A 27,768-nucleotide genomic window follows, 5' to 3' on the forward strand; every position below is an offset into this window, starting at 1 on the left:
AATTATAAAAGAGTTTTATATATTTTCAAAGTTTAAATATAAAATATATCTGCATTTTTGGTTTAAATATAGTAGAATTTGATATTATTTAATTTTCTACCCTAATCCCAAGTCTTCCTCTTAACCTTTAATAATATTATTCATATAAAATCAAAGCCCTTGCCCACTTTATATATTCCTAATTACCATATCTACCACAGCCTCGAACTTGGCCCACTGAAAGCCAGTATTTTTCCGATCAATTAGCGGCTTTGCTGCTGCTGCTGTTGCTGTTGCTAAAGAAAAACAAGCCTTGGCGAATGTGAAAGAAAGGAAAACTCACAACAAGAGTTGGCCAGGTTGGATGACCAAGCGGCCAGGCCAGCAACTTGCAATCTCAAATCACAAATCGCGAAACGCGAATCACATTTGTATGCAACGCCATTCGGCCATTCATAATGAAAGTGAATTTCGCATAGTTTTTCCAGGCCCAAGTCCAAGCACCGATCTGCTGCTGCTGCTGCTGGCCAATTTCTAATGCCAAAACCAGTTGGTAGATGCCAGGTAAAAGTATCTTAGTAGGCCGCTTTTGGCATCGTCATCGCATCGGCTGGTATCGGGTAACACTGACTGACTAACTGAGTAACTGACTTCTTGGTCATGCAACATGCAGCAGCAGCAGCGGCAGCAGCCACAGTCGAGGCATTGGAAAAGCGAAAAGAAAACTCTGTTGGCCACATGTGTCTGGCTGGCTGGCTGTCTTTGGCATTTTCACATTCGCTAGCCACTGCCGTTTCTTTTCTATTTCTTTTGCATTTCTTTTATTTACATTTACATTTATTTTATTTTCAGTTTTAGTTTCAGTTTCAGTTTTGGTTTTGTTTTTGTTATTCTTTTTTTTTTTTTGCTTAAACAACGTCCACGTCCGTGGCGGAAAGTATTTATTTTAATTAACGAATCGCGTTGGAGTGCTTGTTTGCTCGATTTTCATTTGATTTCCGAAAGCCATCAATTTGAATTTTTACTTTCGCTCACTCGACGCCGCGCTCGATTTGAAAATATCAATTTGGTTGGTGCTTTTTTTTATTTGGGGGAAAAATAGGCTTTTAGCACTATACAATTACAGTTTGACATTGAACTAGAGATTAAGATTAGTTTAAGGAAAAAATTAAAGTGATAAAACGTATTTTTAAGACCTTCTGTATTCCCTATGACTTTTCTTCTCTAATTTATACGATTTAGATAACTTTAGAAATTATTTAAGAATTAACTAAAGCTCCATTAATGCAAATTTAGTTTTATATTTTGAAAAGAAATAAACAAATTAAATTGCAAAAATCTTGATTGTATTATTTATAGTTTATTATGGTCATTGTTTAATGCATTTGTTGCTTAGTACCTGCGAAAAATCACGTATACACCATGGTGTCTACAATACTCAATGCTTGTGATTAAATATATATTTATATATATATATTTCCTGGGAAATCAAATAAAATGTTCAAGTATAGAATTATGAGAATCATATTTAATAAAACATTTAATAACTAGGTGCTTATAAAATAGGGTTAACTGTGCCAGAGATCTTTCTTACGAAGCCATAAGAAAAATCACGTATACGCAACGTTTAAAAAATATATATATATTTCCTGGAATATAAAACTAAATATTCAAGTATAATATTAATAAAGAATCATCTAACCATAAAGGAAGAAATTGTATATTCCAGAAACCCCTAAAGAAATCACCTAAGAAAAATCACGTATACGCCATGCTGTCCTCATAAATATCTTGTATTCTCGATTTTACTATTACCTTTCCCCCATAATATAACCAGTGACAATTTCCGATCCAGACATTACATTGCATATATGTTTGTTTGATTTTGTCTATAACCTTTTAGAGGTTTTTCTATAACTTCCCTTGACCCAAGGCAGTGGCATTTCTATATTTCCATCGCCGCTGATCGTTCAAATTCTAATGAATATTGAAATTCAATGGAAACACTTCTCGAAACCGCCCGCTTGCACCCCCCTTCGCTCATCGCCGTCTCTCTCAGTGTCAGTCGCCAAACAGACAAAAGTTGATTAAACTGCACAATAACAAACGGCGGCAACAACTACAACGGGGCGTTTTCAAGTTCAAGCTATTGTGAGTCCGCAAGATAGTCAGTCGCCGCCAGTCGTTTCAAACGCTAAATTCAAAAGAGCATTTCAACTGGAAAATTTTCAAAAAAAAAAATGGGGAAAAATTGGAATAAAGGGGAAAATAAATGTAATGATATGTGAAAATCTGAGTATTTGTTGAAGCCTTATTTTTGAAATTTTTAGTGGTAAATATTCAGTTTCTTTTAATGCCTTTTATCTAATTTTAATTGCGGAATTATCGAAATTAATATTAAATTTATTGATATATTTTAAATATTGAAGGAATTATTAAATGAATGTAATAAATATAAATTAAAATCAATATTTTATAAAACTATTAAAAAACTATTTTATCTTTATTTTGATGTAATAAAAGTCTTATTGATATCGTTGAAATATCGAAAGAATTGGTGGATACAACAATCGATATTAAAGAAAAACTATCGATTTTATTTTTGATATCATAAAAACCTTATTTACTAACACCTTTCAAAACAAATGGTAAATTATTTTTCAATATTTTGGATGAAAGATAAAAAAAAATTGTATATAGCAATAAATTCGATAGACATTGTTAAAGTCGATTTATTATCGATATATCCCAAAGATTTTATTATTTTATATTCCTATTAATATATTTTAAATAATTTCAGTAATTTTTTTACTTAATTTAAGAATTAAATCTGTAATATTAAAAGTTTTTCTTTTAGTAGTTTCCTTTTGAATAAAAAAAATCGATTAAAAAAGAAACGAATAATTCTCACACAGTATTACAACTTGATTAAATAGAAGACAACACAATATTGTTTATAATAATAATACAAAACAAAAAACTATTAACTAAAAGTGCAAACTTAAAGCCTCAGCTTCAGCTGCAGCTGCTTCTTCTAGAAAATCATCATAGCTTATTGTTGTTTTTGTTGCTTTTACTGTGCGTTTTCATATTCATTTTCATTTTGGTTTTGGCTTTTCGGTTTTTGTTGTTTGTTTACGTGTTTTATTGAAAAAGATTTTCAATGCCATTATAATGCACACACAAACACACACTCATACACCGACTCGCCGTTTGTTGTAAATGCAAGCAAAGCAAACGTCCGTCTAACTGTACGACCGTCAACCGCAGACTTTGGGCCAGCGGGCTGGCTGGCTGTTAGGGGGGAGGTTACACTGGGGAGGGGGGAAGTGAGGGGTGAACACGGCAACGGCAACGCCGACGAGTGCAGCAGAGCAACAGCGCAGTCAACGGCGACGCCAACTGCAACCGCTCATCCGCCGAACGGATTTTTGTTGTTTTTTTTTTTACTTTTTTACTAGTAACTAGTTACTAGTAACTAAAACTCGAACGAGGGTCGCCAAGGAAATAGTATATATCTTATCAGTAGTTCAGAAATTAAAAAGAAAATTCAAAAGAATATATAACCTAAGAAACTAAAAAAAAAGTAGCACAATCTATTTAATTGATCTGATCAAATCTGTTTAAAGTCTTAAGTTAGGTCATGACACATAAACTATAGCAAATAATATATGCTCAATTTAATTACAGTTCTTGAAAGCTTAAATATATGTTTAGACTTTAAAAGTTGAAAAAACAAACCCAGCATTGAGGTAGGTTATGACTTGTAAAGTATATAGACAGCAAACTAATGGAAATCAATTAAGATTGTGATCGAATAAAAGCTTTGTATTAAAAAAATAGATTAGGTTTTAATAAGCAGAAAGGTAGATGAACTTAGAATATATATTAATTGAGGAAGGTTATAATATAATAGAAAATATAAATACAATATAATACATTTAAATATTTAATAAAGATAAGAAAACATTCAAGATAATAGAAAATATTAAATTAAATGGGATTTATAACTCATATATAATGTTATTTATGTTAACTATATCTCTCAGTTTATTCTCACTAACACCTCGTACTTTTTCCCAGCTAATTGAAACATTTGCCCAAGTTGTTGTCCCCTTTCAGAAATTTCTAGGCGTCTTTTTTTTTTTGAGACAACTTTGTTAGCCACACCTTTCCCGAAGCCAGGCCCCAAGACAGAGCCGGCTTATTAATATGTTGCAAAGGAAAGTTTTTCGCCGACATGGATGGCCGGCAAATTGATCGTGCAATAATTACTGCATAGCTGCCAGTTGCCAGTTGCAAGTTGCAAGTCTGCTGATGCTGCTCTAGCAGATGATGATGAAGTTGTTGCTGCTGCTGGAAATGGAAAGCAACGAGAGGGAAAGTGTTGCCAGTTTCCAATGGTGCATTTTCTCAGTTTGCCGGCTTTAGCCAGTTGGCAGTTTTCATTTTCCATGGCATGCCGCTAATAATACCAATCATAATAGCCGCATAATATACACACTGACATTGAAACTAGCCTCTTTTGGGCGTGGCTATAGGCCTTTGGGTTTGGCTTTTTTTGAGAGACAGACTAGACACAGACAAAGACAGATAAAACAGGATACAGAAACTCAAGAAATGGTATAGATAAAACCTTTAATTAAATAAGAAATAATCTATGAAAAATCAAAGTTATGTGTGTATTTCCGGTTAAGGTTAAATTCTGACTAGAAAACTATTCTAAAAAAAGGAATATGCTAACCGGAAAAGGGTCAAAATAAGTAGCTCAGCAAGGCTATCAAAAGCAGCCTCAAAAATGTTGCAATTGCAAAGGCAATTTTTGTTGCTTTTTGCTATTGCAAACTGAAAAACTGCACAACGGCAGCAAACAGCAGCAGCAACAGCAGCGTCGTCGTCGTCGACGACTGCAACGACATTCAACTGATAGAAGTCAAAGTTCTGAGAGAAGGCGACAGATAACACGTCACTTGACTCGAATGGGGACATGGACAACGTGCGTGCCGCCCCGCAGTTCCTCCCCGCAGCAGCAGCAACAGCAACAGCAACTGCAACTACAACTACAACGACAACTATAACAGCAACTACGAGTCCGGCACTCTCGAGAATCGCAATGAATTGTCGTTAGCTTCGCCATTACCCCACGGGCAGTTCACTGGGTATAGGTATTCCTCTCGCTGCCCACCCCTCGGCAGCCATCAACCCCTACCAATGCCATTCTCTCGGATCTCAGATACTGGGAGAAATAAATAATAGGAAAATAGTAAGGAAATCTTAATAGTTGGAAAATAAATATATATATTATATAATATGATATTTATGTTATATAATATAAATATAATATTAGTATAATATTTTTTTTTATTTATGAAATATTAAGCTACTAACACTATTTTCCAACTATTTATTTTAATCAATATTAAAATATATATCAATCAATATTCCTAAAATATAAAAAAAAGTTTTTAACCAACATCTTCATTTAATATTTAATAATATTTAATTGATAATATTTAAATGATTTCACATGCTAATCACAAAGATTTAATTTAAAATTTCTGAAAAATGTATCTAAAAAGTATGCAACACTTTTGTGATTTGGAAAAAGAGGTGAAAAAATGATCATAGTCTACTTTTTGACGCATATTTAATTTTTCAAGTTTTATATTTTTATAATTGAATTAACTTTTATTTATTAATTTATATTTTTTAATTAAAAAACTTTTACCTTTAAAAGTTTTAATATTTTACCCTTAGAAAAATATTATTTATCATTTTCTTTTCTCTCAAATTATATTAATTTATTAACCTAGTGTTATCTTTTTCTCTCTGTGCACTCGATTTGGTTGTTAATTCGCATTTTATTTGATAGAATGTTGCGCGTATCGAACACTGCCACCGCACAATGTTGCAACGGGCTAAAAATCGCTCCGATCTCCCAGAGATTCGTTGGCAAAATGGAGGGGCGGCGTTTATGGTCGTTTGTCTGTTTTTTTTTTCTGACGGTAGCGCAAAAAGCCGCAAAAAAAACATTTTTTCAATTTAAATTGTTTGTTGTTGCTGGTTCTGGGTTGTGTTTCGTTTTTTTTCTATACATATATATTTTTTTTGGTTTGCTTTTGTTTCATTTGAAATTCTCATTGCGTTGCAGTTGCAGTTCAAGCCAATTGCAGTTGTTTCTGCCGTGTTTGTTGTTGTTTCTTGGCGTGTATTTGAAAGCCAATGTCTCTGCTAGTACGGCGATTGGTTAGAATAAGGGGTGTTGGAAGTTATTAAACCGGATTGGGATAAAATATAATATAACAATGAATACAAAAAAATATTTTTCTTAATATTTTGCAGAAAATCGGTTTGAAATTTACAGCAAATTAATAACGCTTCCCTTTGGGCCTCTTAACTGATTTTTGAAAATTGTTACCACAAAATCACTTGCGATTAATCTGAATTTTGGTGTGCAACAAGATAATGATAAATTAATTACAAGAAAGTAAAGAAAATCTTAAAACAAAATTATCCGTAAGAAAAACTGCCCATTCTCCATTAATTTATACCCAAAACCACCTACAATTAACGTGAAATTTGATTTTGACATAAATAAATACTAAATATTAGTAAAATATAACTTGAACCAACTAATTTAAGAATATTTTATCCCTTAAATAACCAACAATTGATCTGCAATTTGGTATTCGACTTAGTTTTCCTCGATCCTCGCCATAGAGCACCCTGTATAGTGCAAAACTAACGCACAATTACCCACAGACATAAAATGCATGCCAAGAGTTGCCAACACCACTGCAATGCAACTATCTATGCACACACACATAGTATAGTATATAGTATATAGATGTATAAACACATTGAATGCATTTTATTTGCTTAGGCATATTTTTAATTTGCGAGGAAGGAGAACAAATAATGAGTGCTACACAAAATGGCACACAGAGCGAGCGAGATGGTGAGGGATACTACTACTCATACTAGCAGCAACATCGCCGAGCGAATTGCGAATTGCGAACTGCAAACGAATGCGAATTCACGAGTACGAGCAATAATAATAGCAACAAAATTTTCCTTTTCTAGGTCTAGGCCAGATGCACAATTACATTCTAAAATATGCACACAGCTGAATACATATATAAATACCCTGCAGTACCACATTTCATCAGTAGGCTTTTTCATCAACAAATCATCAACGCGCCGACTGCGACGCCGACAGAATCGACGCTCTGCCGACTGCTACTTGAACCCGAACTCCCTTCGGAGACCCGAACTCCCTTCGAGTCCGATTTGTCGGTGCATGCAAAAAAAAAAACAAAAACAATTTGCATGGGCTTCGTTTTTTGAAGTCCGAAACAAAGTAGAAGACGCAATTAAAATAGATTCTCGAAGGTTCGACTCCATATTTTCGGAGCAACGGTTTTCGGTTTTGTCTTGCTTCTTCTTATTCCCTTTGCATTCGAAGTTGAAGTGCTCTGCACTGCAGAAGTGTCGTGTGTTTCATTAATTAATAAATATATTATTAAATAAATTCGTTCCAGGCCTTATTGGAATATATAAAAAGGTGAGTAAAGTGAAGTGTTTTTAATTAAATAAAAACCTATGTGTATTATTTTAATTATTATATATTATATATTATATTATTTTTTTCTTTTCTGATCGCAGTAATGGCCAACATATTGAAACGAGGATCTTTTGGGTAAATTCTATTTAATTGTATTATTATTATTCCCTTGATTAATTATTATTTTTTTGTAGATGCAATTGCCCAAGTGGATAGAACTGAGCCTCCAGAGAAGTTACTGCGCAAAAAATTTGGTCTACGTCAATAAAAAGTGGAAAACCGAGTAGCAAACAGACCCTGAGGCCTTTCAATATATGGATTTAATGTTAATTGTTTATATTTGTGTCTTAGTGTTGGTTTAGAATTAGTAAGAATAAATAATATTAATAAAATCTCAAGAATTTAATATTATATATGAAAAAAAAAAAATCATCAATAATTCATCGAAGAATCATCATCATTTCATCGATCAAATATTGATGAAATGTTGATGAAATACTGATGAAATGTTGATGAAATACTGATGAAATGTTGATGAAATACTGATGAAATGTTGATGATTCATCAGTATTTCATCAACATTTCATCAGTATTTCATCAACATTTCATCAGTATTTCATCAACATTTCATCAGTATTTCATCAACATTTCATCAGTATTTCATCAACATTTCATCAGTATTTCATCAGTAATTCATCAGTATTTCATCAACATTTCATCAGCCTTTCATCAGTATTTCATCAATAATTCATCGATGAAATGATGCTTAAATGTTGATGAATTGCTGTTGATGACAGCCTATGACATGCCCATGTTAAATTCATCAGTAATTTGTATGGCAATTCATCGCTTAATCATCAACAAAACGCTTCGGCTATTGATGAAACGTTGATGAAATGTTGATGAATGGTACTGCAGGGTATATATACATTTATATATATATATATATATCGCTGGGGAGCGAGCGAGCACTGGGGCTGACGTCTCCAGCGGCAACAACAGGTAACACTTGGGATATAGGGCTCCCCCTTCCCCTTGGCACTTGACTTCCCCATTAAATGGAAAGGAAGATAGGTAGGTAATACACGGCAAGGAATTGCGGGGAATTATATTTAAAGATATAATTTAATAATTTATGATTATTATATTGAAAGATTAATTAAAAGGCAAAAAACGAATTAGGGGAAAGATTATTTTTATTATAAAGATTATTATATTTAAAAATATAAATGATATTTACAAACACCAAAAATCGAGTATAGATTATAATTTTATAGCATTTAAAGCTTTCAGCTTACTGAGCGTGTTGGTTCCGGTTCAAAAGCCAACAATGTCATTTGGTTATTGTTTTATATTTGTTATTTTTTATGGCTTTTATTTGTTGATAAAATAGAATTAAATATAATATTTAAATATTATTTAAACTTTAAAATGCAAGAAAAATGTTTAAAAATATTAATCGAAGTAATTGTTAAATTTTTAATATTTTTTAAAAGGCTTTCTACCTAATTTCTCAATTTTAAATATTTTGTATATGTATGATTTTATATTTTTAAAGATATCATAATTTTTTCATTAGTCAAAGACCCTTTACTTTATCTTTTTGTAGTTATTCATTATATATTTAGTTTAAGTATATTCTCATCTTAGTCATAAATGAATATTTAAGACTTAAGACTTAAATAAGATGATTGTTATTTAAAAATATTGTGTCATTTATTTATAAATACAGTGTCATTTCTATATAGTTTAGGAATGCATTAAAGAATGCATTATTATTTTTATAGAATGAATAATTCTTTCATCTTAGTGTACTAAATCGTTTGGAGAATCCGTAATGCAATATCCGTGATTATTTCACTGAAAACTTGGTCTAGTCTCGTTCTCAGTTCCTGCAAGCCATAAATATTAATATATAGAGAGGCGTTTATATATATATATGGCCAGATTATAGATGCACACGTTGTAGTCAGACATCCGCCTAATATCTTCTGCAATTGCAGTGGCCGTTGGCATTGCTTTGTTGCTTTTTGTTGTTGCTGCTGTTGCTGTTGCTCTTAGTTGTTGTTCTTACGCATATATGCAATTTTCGCTTTCGTTTTTCACGTTTCTGTTTATTCGCTTTGAAGGACAAGCCCCATGTGCATAGTATAGTGCCCCGAGTGCCGAGTGTGTCTTGTGCATTATGTCTATGTGTCGATGTGTCTGGGTGTCGATCTGAATACCGAACTGCAACAAGCAGCTAAAAAAACAACAACACTGTCTGCTTTCGAATCTATTTACGCATAGACATTTTTGTCGCATAACGAGCACGCAATAGGCCAAGACTTTTAGATCTTAAAAGAATTTTATCTTTTGATTGGAAAGATAGATTTAAAGCCTTTTAAAAAGATAAAGATCTTTTCAAAATCGTTAGATTTCTCCTTAAATTTTTAGTTTTTCTTTGGAAAGATAGGAATAGGATAGGATAGGATATAAATAGATGAAGATCTTTTCCAAGTTCTAGGAGTTATCCTTTTATGGGAAAGATAGGGTTAAAACCTTATAAATAGTTAAATTTCTATTCAAAATTCTAGGATTTATCCTTAAAATATTATTGGTTTTTATGTAAGTTAACCATAACTTAACATCTTTTTGGGTTTTTCTTAGGAACTCCTTTTCCTTTCCCTTTAATTTTAAAAATTTTCTTCTATATACCAACCCCCTATATCCCCCTTCTCTCCAATTTACACCCCTTTATGGCTTCCATAAAAAAAATGTGCTAAATTCGCCTGAAACACACACATCCAATTATTATTATTATTATTTTTTTGTTCAGCTTTTCTGTATTTATGACACACATACGATGCGAGACAGTTTTCCGCTTATTTTCCCCCATTTTTTGTTCGCCATTTCCCGGCACACTCGCTAATTCCCCAAGAGAGTGTAGAGCGAGATGGACAGCCATCGGGGGGCATATCCGTTGCAAATACTGTGTACACACAGTTGTTTGTGGCATTATACTATATAGTGCATCGATTCGGATGTATGTTGGTGCGATCAGAAGGCTAGACACAGCAGATGACGGATTGGATTGGTAGAGTCCAAGGGGGGGGGGGATGTGGTGGAAATATATACATAAGTGGGACTGACAGGAGGAAATAATTAGGGGCAACACGTCGATCAATTAAACGGAGGAACAAGGGGGTGGGATTGGAATTTCAAAGTGTACTAAAGAAGATCTATTTTAAATTGGAAAATGAATAAAGAAATTGTAATATTTAAGGTTGTTTTCAATTTTGATTTATCATTGAGATGATATAGTTTGGTTTCTTAATTAATTAGATCCTTGAAAAGTCCTTGTAATACTTTAATTTTTTTGTTAATAAAGGTTTGCTATACATTTTTGGTTACTTATGAAAGCGAAGCTGCGATCTCTTTTAAGTCATTTTTTAATATTAAGATTAGGTTAGGTTATGAACTAATTTGTTATGTTATGTTATTTGTTTTCAAATTAATAATATCCTCACGTTTTTCATTTCTTATTTTTAGTTAAGAAATCACCCAATTATTCCTAAAACATTAGGACATTATCTCATAAAGTCGTTAAACCCATTTTCATATGACACCCAAGTAAGGATCCCGCTCTCTCTAAAGATAAGCTCTAGATATCTCCCAATTGATCGTCTAATTTTCGGGCTGTGTGACCAACAAACATTCTGTTTGGCGGAGACGGAACGGAAAATGGGATATGCAAACATGAAGTGAAGCTACGCGACGCGAGAACTCGGATGCCCGCGATGTTTGTGTGTTCCTATGTTCGCTTATATATATGATAGCGCCGCATCTGATTTTTTTCCTTCTACATTTCGCATGGGGTGCTGCCTGGGAAGGAGGATGGGCAGTGGGCAGCGGCAGAGGGGGGAACCGCCGATGATTGCAAAAGGGGAGCAGAGCCAAAGCAGCGACAGCGACAGCGGCAGAGCTTTTGCACACTTTGACGAATGCGCGCACGCTTTGCTTATATGGCACGGCACTCTGCTGCCTCTGCTGCTGCTGCTGCTCCCCCCCAGTCGTTTGTGTGCGTATTTATATGCGGCCCGTGTTTGTCTGTATGTACGGACGGGTGCAGCGAACTAATTCAAGGCTGCATACCACACACGCTACGGCAAAGCAAAAATAAAGCTATCAATGTGTTTGTCGCGCTCTCCCACTCTTCCACTCTCTCGCTTGGCCCCAGTCTCTGCTGCCTAGCGCTTTGCTCTCTCTCTATTTCGAATTGCTCTCGCGGGTGCATTGGTGTTTGTGTACAAGACAAGTTCAGCGCTAAACATTCAAAGCCATTGCGGTTGGCGGGGGAAGGTGGAGACATGGCGGTGGGTTGAGGGAGATGGGGGGGGGGGATCGCGACTGAGAATTTTGTAAGGTTGTATCATCATCATCCTCGTTATTGTTGTTACTTTTGTTGTTGTCGCTGTTGCTTCTTTTGCTTTTTATGCCGCCTTTTGTTTTCATTTTAACGAGATGCGACTGACGGCGCACGCTCTAATGCAATCACAGTCGAAGTCAGTGGAATAGTTACGGTCAAAGGCAGGGGTAGAAGAAGTAAAATTGAAGAGGAAGTGGAAATGGTAGTGCAAGTTGTGAGCCTAGATTTTTCAATTGTTTTTGGAGATATTTTTTGCAAAATGGCAATAAATAAATACCAACGCAATATTTAAAAGAAGTGTAGCATAGTTTTGGGCACAATTAAAATGGTTTTACTTTAAAATAAAAACATATATCCATATATTTTAATTATTTTCACCTAAAATTCCATTTAATTAGTTAAAGATCTAAAACATTTTTCTAGACTCAAAGCTGAATTTAATTAAATTGAAAGTAGCCTTTGGTACTATCAATTTAATTGGAAATGTTCAAAGAGATATAATTTACATACAAACTTGCACCTCAACCCATACATACATATGTATGTACCTCTCGGTACCCCTCTTTATCCTATTTCATTATTGTTTCTCTCCTTTTCTCTCTCTTTCTGCTCATTGCTTTTCCTATGAGGTTGTTGCATTTGTTTTCGCCGCTGATGAGGTGAAGGTGAAAATTTGTGCAAAAACAGCTTGGGGGCCCCCTTTCTATTGCTCCCAGCACAAAAAAATACAACAAAATTCAAAAAAATAAAATAAAAACACACACAAACAATAGGGATTATGCCAAACTGGTTACATGCTGCTGTTATTGGTGCAGTAGTTGCTGTTGTCGCGGGTTAATGGGTTACAGTGCAATTAGGACAGCCAAAGGGGAGCGATATAGGAGATATAGATATATATGTATATGTATGTATGTATTTCCATAGTACATTGCAGTTGTGTGTGTGCACTGGCATATTGAATCTGATTAATATGTAATGGGAGCAATGATGTGTGCAAAGCAGCAGAAGCAGCAAGGAAGTTCACTGACTAAGGACTGCCACGAAGCAGGTTTTCCTTGCAATAATGAGGGGAAATTTAATTAAGTTAAAGGAAATTTCGTTTTAAACTTGTTTGGAAAATGGAAAACAGAAGGATACATTTATCCATTTTAGCAATATAGTGGTTCTTAGTCCCTTTTCGAGTGTGGAATAATCTCGAAATACCTCTCTATTACCCATATGCTTGGCCAAAAAAAACTAATTAAGCGTTTTCATCTGTTACTAAAGTGCCACTGGACCAACTGGACCATTAATCAATCTGCAAGTTGACAAAATGGCGCACAAAATGACTTCATTGGCAAGCACAAAAGAGCCCGAAGTGGAAAACCCATAATGCTTTTTTTGCTGTCTTGCTTATATAACGAGGCTAAGGCGAGGCTCCTGCCAAAAATTGAGAACGTACAGCAACAACTAAACGATATCCGTTAAAACTTGAACTCGGCGGTCAACCTGCAATGCGTACGAGCAAATTTAGATAAAACGCAAAACAAATGCATAAAAGAATACAAAATGTAAATAAAACAAAAAAAAAACGAACCAAATATAAATAAAACAAAAAAAAAGAAGAAAGGAAGCAAACTGTGGAAAAACGAACTTTTTGTATACCCTTTTTAGATACTTAAAAATTTTAAATATTTTAAATATTAAATTAGATAAACCGTGGACTTTCAAATCAATTCAAATTGCGTCCCAAAAGTATGCTACAAAATATTGTAACTTAAATTTTGTTTTGTTTTTTTATTAAATAAGGCATACGGAGTGCTATTTACCCCTTTGTGACCTTTATATCTAATCATTTGTAACTTTTTCTAAATTAATTGAGAATTATTTATTTATTTTTTATTTTTCCGGTTACTATAATAAGCAACCTAAAAACATTTAATACATTTATTTTAAAACCATTTTAACCTATTTGTTTATCAAAATAATGATGATAAACAACTTAACTTCTGATTATAAGCAAATAAATCTATGAGGGTTCTGTTAAAAAGTGTAGCCTAAAAAACCCTAGAAATTTCCTTTAAAATCCTTTTCAAATCTCAAAAAAATTAAACTCCTTACGCAGGTGACAATACCCTCACTTTGAGAGGGTGCAATGGGAAAAGACAACAGCAACAGTAACAACAAATGCCATAGAAATCAACAAAATTGCAAAGTGCATTTTGCAGTGGCAACGTTTGGCACTCAGGCGGTTGCATTTTATTTTGTATTTGTTTTTTTCTCTCTCTTTTGGGGGGTATTAGAGAGGGGTTTGCTCCCCAGGGGGTGGGTGCGGATGGGGAGGAGGCTCGGGGGTTGAGTAGCAGTGGCAGTGGTGACAGTGACGTGCTCGGCCCGGTTCGGTTCGGTTCAGTTCGTTTGCTGGCTGGCAATGGACAAATGAACGCCCCTGACATCGTTAGTTGTTTTTGTTGTTGCTGTTGTTGCTCGTGTAGTAGTTGCTGTTATTGCAATTGTTGTGGTTGTTGGTTGTAATTGTTGTTCCGACGCTTTTGCACGCAGAAAATCCTGATTTGGTTATAACAACGCACAACACACAGCGTCGCACTAGCGATTTTGATTTGAAATTCAAATTGGCAATCCAAATCTAAAGCCAAGAAATGCGTGAACACACACATACACATAGCCCAGAGCAATGGCTAAAATGATACATTCGTATGTTAGAATAGAAAATGTCAGTCGAAGTAATCAAATAAATAATCTGGCTAAGTGCTGCTGTGCCAGGGATGGCAACCAAAAGCAGCTGCTAAAAAATCCGAAAAAAAAACTGAAAGTGAAAACAAAGCCAAGTTGTAATTTTTCCTTGGAATTGGAATTACAGAGGAAAGTGAAATTTTCCTGGGATGGGAAAGATTTCATTCGAAAAATATGGATTTTGAATGAAAACAATACTAATTTTAATGTAAATATTTAATTTTTAACAGCAGAAAAATTAATTTGTAATTTTTTAGCAAAATGAAAGGGTTTTGAAAGACATTTCTTTGTAAACAAAACAATGTGGAATTTAAGTAACATATAAATTTAAGTATTATTAATATGTCTTACGTTTTAAAAAACAAACAAAAATCTTATATGTACGATAAATATGACTTAGAGCAAGGGATACCCAGTACAATTGCACATCTTGCTCTTTCATTTATTAAAACCAATGATAATTATTATTTAAAAAATTTACATGAATTTTATGAATTTTTCAGTATTTTAAAAAGCGTTCTAAACCAATGAAATATTTATTAGCTTTATTTCAACGACGTAAAATATCATAGCATACTTTTGGATAACTTTTAAAATCTTTTCACATCTTCAGCAATTTCTGCTTGACTCCCCAATAACATTTTATTATACAAAAAATTAAATATTCAACAAAAAACGAATTCCAAATAAATAAAATAAAACCAAACCATAAAACCACCAACCTAGAATCCTTCCACACTGCTCTCCCAATACCACAAACATCTCAAAAACTAATTTCACCCATTTATTATCAATTAAACCAACAATTACATGCTAATAATAGTTAACAATCGAGACCGAAATAGACATGCAAACTGCTAAATACCAGCTGAAAATGATCACAAATCAAATGGAAGTCTGGGCAATCAATATGTCAGATATTTTCTCACAACGCCCAGCCCTCAAAATTCGTTATAGCCAGCTTTTTTGAAGTGAGCGGACGGACTAACGCAGAAACTAACGCACTTTTCAAAAATGAACAAAAAAACTAAAACTAAAACTGAACTGCGGCTTGGTCGTGTGTGGAACCCCTTGACATTAATAGCGAGTCGTCGCTAGAAGTCTGCTGCAGGGGCTGCTGGGGGAGCTAAGTTGCTCTGGGGATGGTGGAACCGCCACAAAAGAACCTTGGACCGGCGCTGAACTCGCTGCAAACTGAACAATCTTAGCCGTCTCGACACGTCGGTAGCGTTGACGACCGCTCGCAATGTCAACGGCTCGAGCAGCATTGGGGTTTTTTTTCTCTCAATTTTTTTCAATGACTGCCAGCTTCCAGCAGTCCCCGAGTCCGAGTTCGAGCTAGAATCCGAATCCGAAAGCGAGTCCGGGTCGGCGGTGGTGTATCCTTGAAAGCGAGAGTTCAATGCTTGGGCCGTGCGGCGTTTGAACCCAGCCGAAAAAAAAGGAAAACCAGAGAAAAAAGAGAGGCGGCGGCAGGACTTTCTTCGTCTCTGCCTACTTTTATCAATGTTCGGAAACTATACTGTGGGAAAATATGGGGAATTTGCTAAGGAATTTGTTTGGAGAAAAGATTTAGATTTAGAAATTAGGGATATAAAAAGAAATAAGAAAAAATCTGGGAAATTGTACAAGAAATTGTTGGGAAGAAACATTTTTTAAATTAATTTTTTGAGTTTTTAAGGGGTTTATTTTTAAGATTAAGGAAATTCTTGACCTACAAACAATAATAAGAAGAATAATACAACGATAAATGGCGCCCCACGGAGCCAAAAATATTTCATTGCCTACTTTTGAGCATAATTTTAATTGATTTCAAACTATCAAGGAACTTTAAATATTTTTTTTTTTTTTTTTTTCCTATTATTTATTAAGGCATACGGGGAGTACTGTTTACCCCTTTGTGTCCTTAGTGTCTGTTAATTCAGCCCTAAAGCGGGCGCGCCGGCAACCTTATTGGTTAGCATTTTCATAATTACAAAATAGCATAAACATCACATTGTAGGTCGTCTGCTTCTGGCCCCAGGCGACCGAAAAATGAGGTCTCCAGGGTACCTCCTCCTCAGTCTTCTGGGGTTTATCCCTCTTGTTAGCCTATTGGCCAGCCAGTTTCGATGCTGCGCCAGTCTGTCATGGTAGCGACTTGAGTGCATGCTGATTTCTTCCATCACCAGGGGAAGCTTCAAGTCCTTGCGCAGGGTGGAGTTGCGGACGTACCACTCGCAGCCAGTGATAATTCTGGCTACTCTGTTCTGAGCAGTCTGGATTCTCCGGATCTGACTATCGCATGTCAGCCCCCAGATCTGGCAACCGTATCTCCAGATTGGCGCTATAATCTGCTTATAAATTGTAAGTTTGTTGGCGAGTGACAATTTGCTACGCGAACAGAGTAGCCAGTAGTGCTTCGAAACTGCTGCACGAATGCGGGTTCTAATCGCTGAGACATGTTTCGCAAAGGTTAGCCTCCTATCTAAGATCACTCCAAGATACTTGGCTTCATTCCTTTGCGGTACAGGGGCCTCCTCGATGTAAACTGCTGGCGTCGTTTTTCTGCGCAATGTAAAGCACACATTGACGGACTTGGCGTTGTTGATGCCTTAAATATTAATAAATAATAATCGTTTTTAGCCATATTTTTTCAAGGTGTCCCTTAACTGTGGGTGGGCCTAGGGCGCCGGACCCAAAACTGATTGCGCCTCGTTTGCGGCATGAACTTCAACGAATTTATTCAAGTTCAAGGTTGCCGGAAAGCCCGAGCCTCGAACCTACTCGAACCCCGTAAACGCACAACCCAAACCCAAACAGTCGGCTCTTTGTCTGCGGCACGCACACACACCCCTTACACCCACTCAGTCTCCAGTCTCCAAAGCACACGCACACTCACGCCAAAATGGTCGACTAACGGGTGGAGTGTGGGCAGCCATTTTGTCTGTGTGTGTGTGTGTGTGCGTGGCCCCGAAAACACCAATACACAGGCAGGTTTAGGCAGACATTTCCTACACACGCACAACAGTCATCGCCACTCACCCACACACCTAGGCAGACGAAGCGAGGCAAATATCCTTTTGACCTTGAGCGCACAATTTCCACACGCAAAATTTATTGACCCGACTGTCTGACTTGGCTTCGCCTCATTCGGAAACTTTGTGGAAAACAAAAAACGAACAGCGCAAAATAACAACAATAAAAAGAGAGTAAAATATGGAAGATAGGAAGTTTTTATGTTTGCAAGACGAAGATTAGATGTCCTTTTTTTAGTGAAAAATTCTTTTAAAAATTTTTAAGTTTGTGTACAATATAATTTTGTGGCTTTATTTTAATTATTTTATTTCATTTCTTGAGAAAATCTATCTATTTTTTCCCAATATTTCTTTGACTTTAACATAAATAATTTGATATTAAATAAAAAATAAGAATTACTATTTCGAGGCCTTGTAAAAAATAGTAAAAAAAATTAAAAAAGTTAAAATTTTTTTTAAGAAACTTAACATGAAATATAATTCAAATTTTCCATTAAAAAAACATGTTAAATGTCCTTAAAAAGGGTTGTATAGTATTTCAATTTTTAAAGTTCTTCCAAGAAACCAACACACCCACTATACCCTTTCAAACAGTATTCAAAAAAAAGGAGAAAGAAGAAGGCAAAAGGCATACCAAAAATGGCCGTCCTGTGCGGTTCCTTCCCGCCCCTCCCCCTCCGTCTTCTCTCGGGGTTCTGTCTGGGTTTTATTTTCTGTTTCCCTTCTTTTTCGGTTGAGAAAAGGAAGTAGGTGCCCCGCCGGAAAAGGGTGAGGGCTTGAAGGCGGCGGCCAAGGCCCTCTAGGGGGTGGCTGCGGTAAAGCAGACGCTTCCCAGAAAAGCGAGGAGGCCCCCCCATCTCCAGTGGCTGCCGTCGTCTGTGCCTTTCGTGTCAATAGACGTTTATTTGTCTGCCCCCCCTGGAAAAACCCTACCCCCTGCGGGTGGAAAATCCCTACCTACTCAGCGGGTGGTGGTAGACCCTACCAAAAATGTTGGTTTCCTTTCCATTTCTTTTTTGTTTCTTTTTTTTTTAGGCACAGGACGAGACAACAACCCGACGAGGAGCGACGACATTTATATTTCTGTTGCCGTCGCCGTTGCCGTCGCCGTCGCAGTCGCTAGGTGGTTGACTGTCGCGAGGGGGCGGCATTGGGTTTGTTTTAGGGAGGACATCCTGTCGGGATTTAATAAACAAGTTACTGGCCTTTTTATTTATTTCTGGCTGTTTTGTATGTTTGGCTGACAGTTTCAGTTTTCATGGCAGACACACGCTTTGCGGGGAAAAGGTTCTTGCCAGAAATTAAACTTGGAGACCAGCTGGGAAATTCAATTAGTTAAAATAAATATTTTTGAAAAAGGAATTTCCACGGGGATTAGGCAAGAAGATATTGAAAGGAAGAGGAAATCTTGTAGAGAAGTCTAATTTCCCTTTGAAAATCTCATGGTTAATGAGAAGAAATATGTAAATTTCTTTCAAAAATTAAAAAAAAATTTTGTTGTATCTATTAATATATTTTTTGTAAGTAATAAATACAAATTGAAGGCTAATTAAATGATTTTTTTCATTTAATTTGCTTTTAAATATTTAAAACTGTGTGGCTAGTGTCCAATCGCCACAAAACTGTTCCACTGAAGTTAAAACTGTAGGCTTTTGAGTTGTTGCACTGCTTTTCCTATAGCTCCTAAACTGTAAACTGCTTGATAAGCAGTCTATTGGACAAAGCAGTTTACAAGCAGAATCACAACTTGATAAAACAGTGCTCAAGCAGTGCAAAATATGTTTGGCAACCCTACCTTAAGGCGCCAAATTTGAAATCGCCAGAGAGAGAAGTAAAAATTAAATTTAAAAACATTCAGACTTCAAATTATAATTCAAAAATTTCCAAATATATTCGAGGCTCAAATGTTATATATATAAAATATACCTCGAATCAATTAAAACCCTTCAAAATAATCTTCAAATATTTTAAATAAATAAAGCAATAAAATCTCCGACTCACCGCTCAGCTTTTCCATTCGCTTCTCGATGTTCAAACACTTGGACATTAACTTCTCGACGAGCAGCGGATTGGCTGCGGCACTTGTGCCAAAGCGCGGCTCCTCCGCCAGCGGCTGTCCGCCCATAAGAGCATACTCCAGTTTGGTGGCACCACAGTCGCCAGCTACTCCTCCACCTCCTCCTCCGGCGCCACCACCACCTCCTCCAGTTCCTGCTCCTCCTGAGCATTCATTATTATTGTTATTAATCAGATCGCCGCACAAGGCAGCCGCTGCGGCGGCCAAGGCTGCCGATGCCGCCGAATTGGAACCATCGAAGGCACCGCTGGCATCTACCAGACTGGCGGCCACCGAATCAACCAAATTCTGGGCACTCAGCTGGGCATTCTCTTTGGCTAGCAGATCATCAGCGGCGGCCACTGCGCTGCCAAAGTCATCCGATCCGATCACATTGTTGTTGTTCTCCTCCTGGGAAGCACATGGCGTGAGGCGGGAGGATTTGGGAGCGAGTAGTTACAGCGGAGAGCGGAGAGGGAAGAGAGAGAGAGAGAGAGAGGAAAAGAAACGAAATAATGATGAAAAATCCGCTTGAAAGTTATAACCCTTTGGCCGGCAGTGCTGTCTTTAGTTGGAATTTTAATTGAATTTTAAAGGAAATCTATAAATTTATAGTATTTTTAATTTTTATAAATTAAATTTATGATTTAGGAGTATTAAATTTAAGAGAAGAAAGCTATATATATATAGACAGCACTGCCATAGGCCCGAAAATCTATAGATATGTCTTTAGCTTAAACCTAAAATGTAATGATTAATTTTATTAAACTTCTCTGTTCTGTTCTTGGCGGATGTACATTTTCGACTTTCACCTCGACGGTGGCCAAATCGGACAGCAGGCTCTCGATCTCAAAGTTGCCCTCGAAGCTGCGGAAGAGCTCATCGGAGGAATCGCTGCCGCAGAGTGGTTCCACCACCACATTGACGCTGCGTGCAGCCGCTCCGCTCAGTTCGTTGCATGGCTGCACTGCGCCACCATTTTGTCCCACGCCCAGGGACACGCCCAAGGATACGCCTCCTCCTACGCCTATGCCAACTACTCCGCCTCCTCCTCCTCCACCGATGGTTTGCTGCGAATTGCCGTTGGGGTTGCCAGCCGATTGGATAGTGGGATTTATGTTTTCCGTTCCAGTCACCGTTGAATCATCCTGCGAGAGAGGGGTTTAATTTAAAAAAATAAATAAATAATTGGGGTGTATATATATATTATTATAGTAATTATGGTATATATTATAATATACTCTAATATTTAAAGAAAGAAGATAAAAATAAGTGAAAGGAATATCTAATATACTCAGGCAAGCTTAGCGGGGGATTAAATTAATTTATTAATTGAATTTAATATTCAAATATTTGTGGATTTATAATTGATGCTTTTTGTATATATTTTTTATTTGAATTTAAAGAAAAAGGATAAAGAAATTGTGCTTATACTTAAATATTTATTGTTTAGAAAAACTATAAAAATATAAATTTATAAATTATAATATTAATAATATTATAAAAATCAATAAAATCCCTTAAAAAATTTTCATAATTTTACCAGATCTCAAAAAAAAATAAATTTACAAAGTAAATTACTAAACAGTTGCCTAAAAAATTACATTGTTTACTTTTAACGAAATTTTTAAAGGTCTTAGGATATTACAATTTAAAAACTCACTGAAAAGGTGCTGAAAACTATGCTAATAAATCTTACATTATAAAAAACAAAACATACTCTTGGAATTTAATATCTTAAATATTTTAAAATGGGTTTTTAAACACTTTTCTTATGGTGTTAAAATCTCATCCGAGTTTTTAGACTTCCTCGGTTTATTTAGAAGGAATTTGAGACTACAAACATATCATTGCATACTTTTAGACACCATTTTAAAGTGATTTTAAAGCCAAGGAGATTTATTTTAGACTTTTAGACACCATTTTAAAGTGATTTTAAAGCCAAAGAGATTTATTGTATACTTTCCTTCATTTATACTATCCATCCTATCATTACTATTTTTATTATTAGTACTATTCTAATGTTTGTTTCTAATTAATTTATTAATTATTATTTACTCACAGCTATGCATGTGGCCAAGTCTAAACCACCCACGAGTCGACCATCATTATCCGGACACCAGAGCAGCGCATCGTCGATAAAGGGCATCGCTGAGAGGGCAAAGCCTGCACTGCAAATGCTGTTCGCTGCCAGCGTGCAGCCGTTTCCCGAAAACCCCTGCCAGTCGCGAAAATTCTGATCAATCTTGATGCCACCCAGGTCCAGGGTTCTCCTCTCGTCTCAAATCAGGAAAATGTATATTTCAATTTCTTTTTTCTAGCTTCCTTTTTCTTCCTCTTGATGTATACCTATCACACTTTTGGTTCGATCTTTTCATAAGATTTTTTGCGTTTTGGAAATTTTCTTTTTTGTAGGCACTTTATATGAGACGGTTTTGGTTTTCCATAAAAAATTTGTATAAAGTTCGAAAAAAGTTCGAAGTCCGTTCCTTTGTCGATGTGTGTAAAACTTGTTTTTAATATTTTGTATTTTGTTTTTAAAGCACTTAAAAGTGTTTCGATTTAAAAATCCTTGTCTTGTATATATTTATATGTGTAAGGTTAATTTTAATATTATTTTGGCTTTGTTTTGGAGTCTGCAAAGAGAGGAGAAAAAGTAGATTAGATAAAAAGAAAATTAAGGGAATTATATTGATGATTGATAATGGGTAAAATAAAAAAAAATAGTTGTTATTAAAGGAGTATTATTATTGTTTTGAAAACATATTTTTAAAGCTTAAGAATGAATTTTAGTTTGTAAAAAGTTTCTATTTATTAGATTATTAAATCGCCTTTTGCTTTAAAATTGCTTAAAATAACCAAAAATTGTATTTTAAATATTTACCAAAAATATTTGAATATTTATATACACCTTTAACTTAGCAAAAACCTATTTTAGGGTAATTTTAAAATATAAGTTAGAGTTTTTATTAAATATAAATTATAAAAAAAAATATTTACATATTAATATATAAAATCCAAGCCATTTTTGATAATTTTTAGTACTTTCTTATAGAATTAAAATTTAAAATTTATGTTTTTAAAAGAAATATTTTATACAAAAATAAATTCTTAGCTTAGCATAATTTCCTATTTTTTTTAAGCCTGTTCCTTTGATTAATTCTCTTTCTCTCTCTATTTATTCAGGGAATTAACTATTATTTACCATTTAAAAATATTTTCTTATACCTAACTTTAAAATAAAATTTCTTACATCAATTAAATCCATAAAAACTCCCTCTTCCCGATCATTGTTTCTATATCTAAAAAAAAATCCCAACCATTCCATTTTATTGCCTTTTTGCCAAGTTTTTCTTTGGGGAAATTCCAGACCATCTGAATTTGCATCTGCGCCTCCCCAACAATGCAGCATCATTGGGCATCCATTAAATTATTTGCATTTCTACAGGCACCAATAAATAAACAACAAAAAATATATATAGAAGGAGAGAGAGAGAAGAGGATGCAAAATATAGAAAGTCGTCTTGTTGCATTGTTTCAATTTTTGCCTTGCGGCTTCCGGTTATAACTAATTTTCCTTTGATTCAAAGTTTTTCTTTTCTCTCTCTCACTCGCCTCGTCTCGTCTCATCTCGTGTTTGTGTTTAAAGTTCAATAACATTAGAAATTGCGAATTACAACATAAAGGCAAAAGAGCGGAAAGAAAACTGGAGAGCGAAGAAAAGACATCGAAATTTTTGTTTAAAAAAAATACAAGAAAAGCAAAAGAAACAAAAACAAAAAATAAAAAAAAACAAAAATAGAAGCAAAGCTGGAAAAATGCTTTTTACATAACATGTTACTGAACTGCAGCAGCAACAGCAGCGGCAACAAGTTTTGCACTCGCCAAATTCATTACAAGTGAAAGTCCAAAAACAACAGCAACATAAATGCAACTGCAACACCAACAACAACAATAAATGTAAGCTAAGCTACAACAACAACAGCGCAAAAAGTTCGTTAACATTGAACTACGAAGCAAACGAGGCGGAATACGAAGAGAAAAATATGCGCATAGAAAAAAAAATGGAAAAAATATATAGACAAAAGTTGCAAACGGCAAACAGCAAACTTGAAAGCAGCTTTAAAGTGCAAGCGTTAGTTGAAAAAAATATAAAATAAATAAAGGAAAGAGCAACAAATAATATCAGGTTTAAAAGCTACACAAAATGCACCTAAATTATTGTTACTACATAATATTTGAGGGAATAGAAATTAAGAAGAATTAATAAAAACATTTTAGAAATCTTAAAATCAGGGAAAAGCCATTATTAAATAATACATAATTTAAAAATTATAATATTAATTACTATTCAAAACAATTAATAAAGTAAGAACCCCTCCTTTCCAAATAATAAATAATTAATAAAATAAATAATGATATTAAATAATATGAAATATTCAATAAAATCGTAGACAATTAATAATTAATAAAATAACAATTATTTAATAAAATAGTTAATATAAGAAAATAAATAAGAAACTAAATAAAATCCCATAAGTAAATGAAGTAATGAGAATTAGAATAATCACAAGGAACTTGAATAATAAACCCCTAATAATATTTCAAAAGAGGTAGCTCGAGCTATAAGCTCAAAGTTTGTATTTAAAAATATAGTATTAATAATGTAACAAGGAAAATCTATAATTGAAAATGAAAAAGCATTACAAAAATTAAAAAAATAAAATTGTAAAATTAAAAAAAATATAAAAATCTAATCTAACGAATAGCTGGTAAATTAATAAAGCTTACAAAGCCACAAAAACAACATAAGCAGTAAGTAATAATATCAATAGAAAAAGGCACCAACATGGTAGCAAACAAAGCAACAACATTAGTGGCTTAGAAGAGCAGAAAAAAAAGGAACTAAGATCATCCACAAAAAAAAGCGCCAAAACCAAGAGCAACACCAGTTGCAAGAGAAGCAACATTAGCAATAGAAGCAACCACAAACAAAGCAAAGAAAACACCAACAAACAGCATCTAATGCTGACGAGTACATTGAACAACAATTGCAAGTTGCAACTGCAAAAGGAATAACAACAGCAACACCAACAACAACATAAACAACAGCAACAACTCCAACAACAACAAGTTCAACAACAACACCAACAACTACCACATGCAACTTAAAGATTACAACATTGCGCCGCCTGGCACCCGCGTAGTCATCATTTCTCTTTTTTTCTTCAGCTTCTCTTTTCTTTTTTCTCTACATTTTCCTATTGCTATCTTTGCTTTTGAACGCTTCGGGTTTTCCACAGCTTGCTGTTATGATGCGCCTGCGCAGCGGATAACTCGTTTTTCATTATTCAATACAAGCAGCAGCAGCGGCAGCAGCAGCAGCAGCACAAGCGCAGCTATTTCACTTTCCAGCCAAACGGCAAGTTCAAGCGAAAAAAAAAACAGCCAAGGAAAACTTGAAATGGAAAAAGCGAAAAGAAAAGCAAAAATCTAGAAAGAGAGAGAGATAGAGAGAGAGAAGCAAGAAAGGAAAAGCCAATGGAAAATCACCTCCAGCTTCAGCTGGCGCCAAGTTAGCCATTTGGCCATTTACTGTTCGCCGTTCCCCCATATCGCCCCGCGGCCTGAATTATAATTAGACATTTTGGCCCGAGCCGCTCAACATTTATGCAAAATATTGGTTTGTCTTGTATCCCCCTGTATTACCCCTTTTTTTCTATTTTTCCCCTATACACTCCCCTTTTTACTCCTCTTTTAACTCCCCCTTTTGCCTTGGTTTTTGTAAACAACGAATAATCACAGAGCTGCCACAGTGCGTATACGCAATCTCTGATTAGCGGTAGAGCATAGATTGGTAAGAGAACTTGAGAATATGTGTACTTAGTAACTGCACAGAACGAAATTAAATTAGTTAAATAAAATATTAGAAATTTATGGGGATTATTGAATTTTTTTAGGCCAAACTAAGGGCTGTATTTTGAAAATATAGAAAATTATTTGAGCCTTACAAGAAAACTCATCAGGTATCTTTTTGGATAGTTTGCTTGGTTCCAAGCTAAACTTTTAGGTAAATAAATTAATTCGAAACTAAAAACTAATAAGAAATAAATAAGAACTAAAACTAGACTCTTTAAGGTTTCCTGTTTTGTAATTTTACAGGAAGAAATACTATTTTTCTACGGATTTCTAACCTTAAATATCTACGATGCTCAAAATGGGTTTAAAAATAATATTTTTTGATAAATATATTTACAGAACTTTAATTTTAAAAACTCTAATTCATGAAATCATTTACTAGTTTAAAAATCTCTTAAATTATATAACATATATTATTTTTTCCAGTGCTATAGTAGCTCACAGCTTCCATCACTTCCTGGTTTCCCCTGCGAGAGTGGCTAGCAATGAGAATTCTCGATTTGGGTGCGGTCCATAGACCGCTGATCACCGATCGCCTATCGTCGAATGGCCACGCAATTGAGCGGTATTCCCGGTATTGGGTTCTCGAGAGGTGCACCACATCGAGAGCAGGGGTTCATAACGGTAATAGAAAAGCTTTCTAGTTTTCCTTGGAAATGCCTGACCTTACTAGGGTGATTAATCAAATGTTTTAATCTTTTAATTTCAAAAGATTTACTTTTTAAAAACTGATTAAGTTATCTAGAATCTTCAATTTATAACAAGATTATATATTTATCTATTATTCTATTATTATGTTTTTATTTATTGTATGATTTTATTCTTAATGTTTTTTGATATATTTAAAAAAAATGCAAAAATAAAAATAAAAATCCTTAAAAATACCTAAATGGTATTTATAAACTTAAATTAGTCCTAAAACTAATTCAAAATAATTTATAATTTTATAATATAATAAATAATATATTCCTTGTAAAAAAATCTTTTTTAAAAATAAATAATAAATAAAATAAACTTTATAAATTTAATTAACATTTTAAACTAATTTAAATCCATGTTCAATCATATACATTTTCCTCTCTTAAAATTTCAATTAAGTTGCCTAGTTATTTTCACAACAGGTTACCCTAATCTATATAATCATGAAATTACATTTGGCCATAACCCATTGTTAGGGTTTATCGTGCCACAAATTGCACCTATGAAAATGATTTTCCCTTGATAGATTCCAGTTCTAGAGATTAGAGCGAGAGATGACCTTAATTTTTGGGCGGTTCCTTACTCACCTTTCGCTTTTTTATTTTTTTGTTGTTGTTTGTTGTCGTTGCTGAATGTTGATTACTTTCCTCCTCGTTTTGTAAATGGTGTTTCGTTGGTGTAAATATATAAATTTTGATTGTTTGTTACTTGTATATATTGAACTACGATTTAATATTATTGTTTTATAATATTCTTATTATCCGTAAGGCAGTGTAAAGTTGTCAAAAAGTTGTTTACTTTTTTGGATTGATTCACTTGTTGCACATTGACAATTGTATTTGCTTTGCCGGGCACTCGGGCGCATTTTCTTAATGCGGCTTTTAAACTTTAAACTTTTTTTTTTTTTTGTGGCAGCAACACTTGTCACAGGTTGTGGTGGTAAGTGGAATTTTTGGGGAAAACAGTCTCGGAGCAGAGTTTTATCTTACAGCGAATGCGATAGATGTATAAAGTTTTATTGCCATTAGCATCGATATCGATGGCATTGACCAAATTTGCATCAGTTCCCAGTTTGCTGCTTTTGGCACGCATTTATGGTGTTTGAAGGTGCGCTGGGGCATTTGGGGGTCTGGGCGGGGATCGGAGGACGCCAAGGCGGCTGTGAAAATGGCCCCCCGAAGTCACCGATTTTTCACCGAATGCGTTTTTTTTTTGCCACCTTATGTCGGCTTGCTGTGCGGCCTCTGCAAGTAGAATCGGAAAAAAGACAACCACAATCAATAAATATGAAATAAACCAAAGTTCGCTGCATAAGTTTGAATTGTTTAAAAAAATATATATATAACAACAATAACAACAATAAAAGGAGACAACGCGAGACATTGACAAACCG

General features: G+C 34.7%; 1 protein-coding gene and 1 long non-coding RNA gene across 3 annotated transcripts in view; one reads left to right on the forward strand and one right to left on the reverse strand.

Moving 5' to 3' along the window:
* The window catches only part of Eip74EF (Ecdysone-induced protein E74), a 71,992-nt gene that overhangs the window by 24,845 nt on the left and 19,379 nt on the right, over window positions 1-27,768 (reverse strand). For both annotated transcript variants that reach the window (XM_070285246.1, XM_041777288.2), the window contains 4 exons: window positions 26,963-27,619; window positions 21,820-22,393; window positions 20,555-20,905; window positions 19,703-20,168 (listed from right to left, as the gene is read on the reverse strand). In XM_070285246.1, coding sequence (XP_070141347.1) covers window positions 19,703-20,168; window positions 20,555-20,905; window positions 21,820-21,906 — 904 coding nt within the window. In that variant the 5' untranslated portion in view covers window positions 21,907-22,393; window positions 26,963-27,619. The remainder of the gene's footprint in view (window positions 1-19,702; window positions 20,169-20,554; window positions 20,906-21,819; window positions 22,394-26,962; window positions 27,620-27,768) is intronic.
* Window positions 7,064-7,930, forward strand: LOC138928621 (uncharacterized). Its single transcript, XR_011445024.1, has 3 exons — window positions 7,064-7,543; window positions 7,645-7,678; window positions 7,738-7,930. It is a non-coding gene; the product is annotated as an uncharacterized lncRNA (long non-coding RNA).

This window comes from Drosophila kikkawai, chromosome 3L (assembly GCF_030179895.1).
Source record: "Drosophila kikkawai strain 14028-0561.14 chromosome 3L, DkikHiC1v2, whole genome shotgun sequence".
NCBI classification, from domain to species: domain Eukaryota; kingdom Metazoa; phylum Arthropoda; class Insecta; order Diptera; family Drosophilidae; genus Drosophila; species Drosophila kikkawai.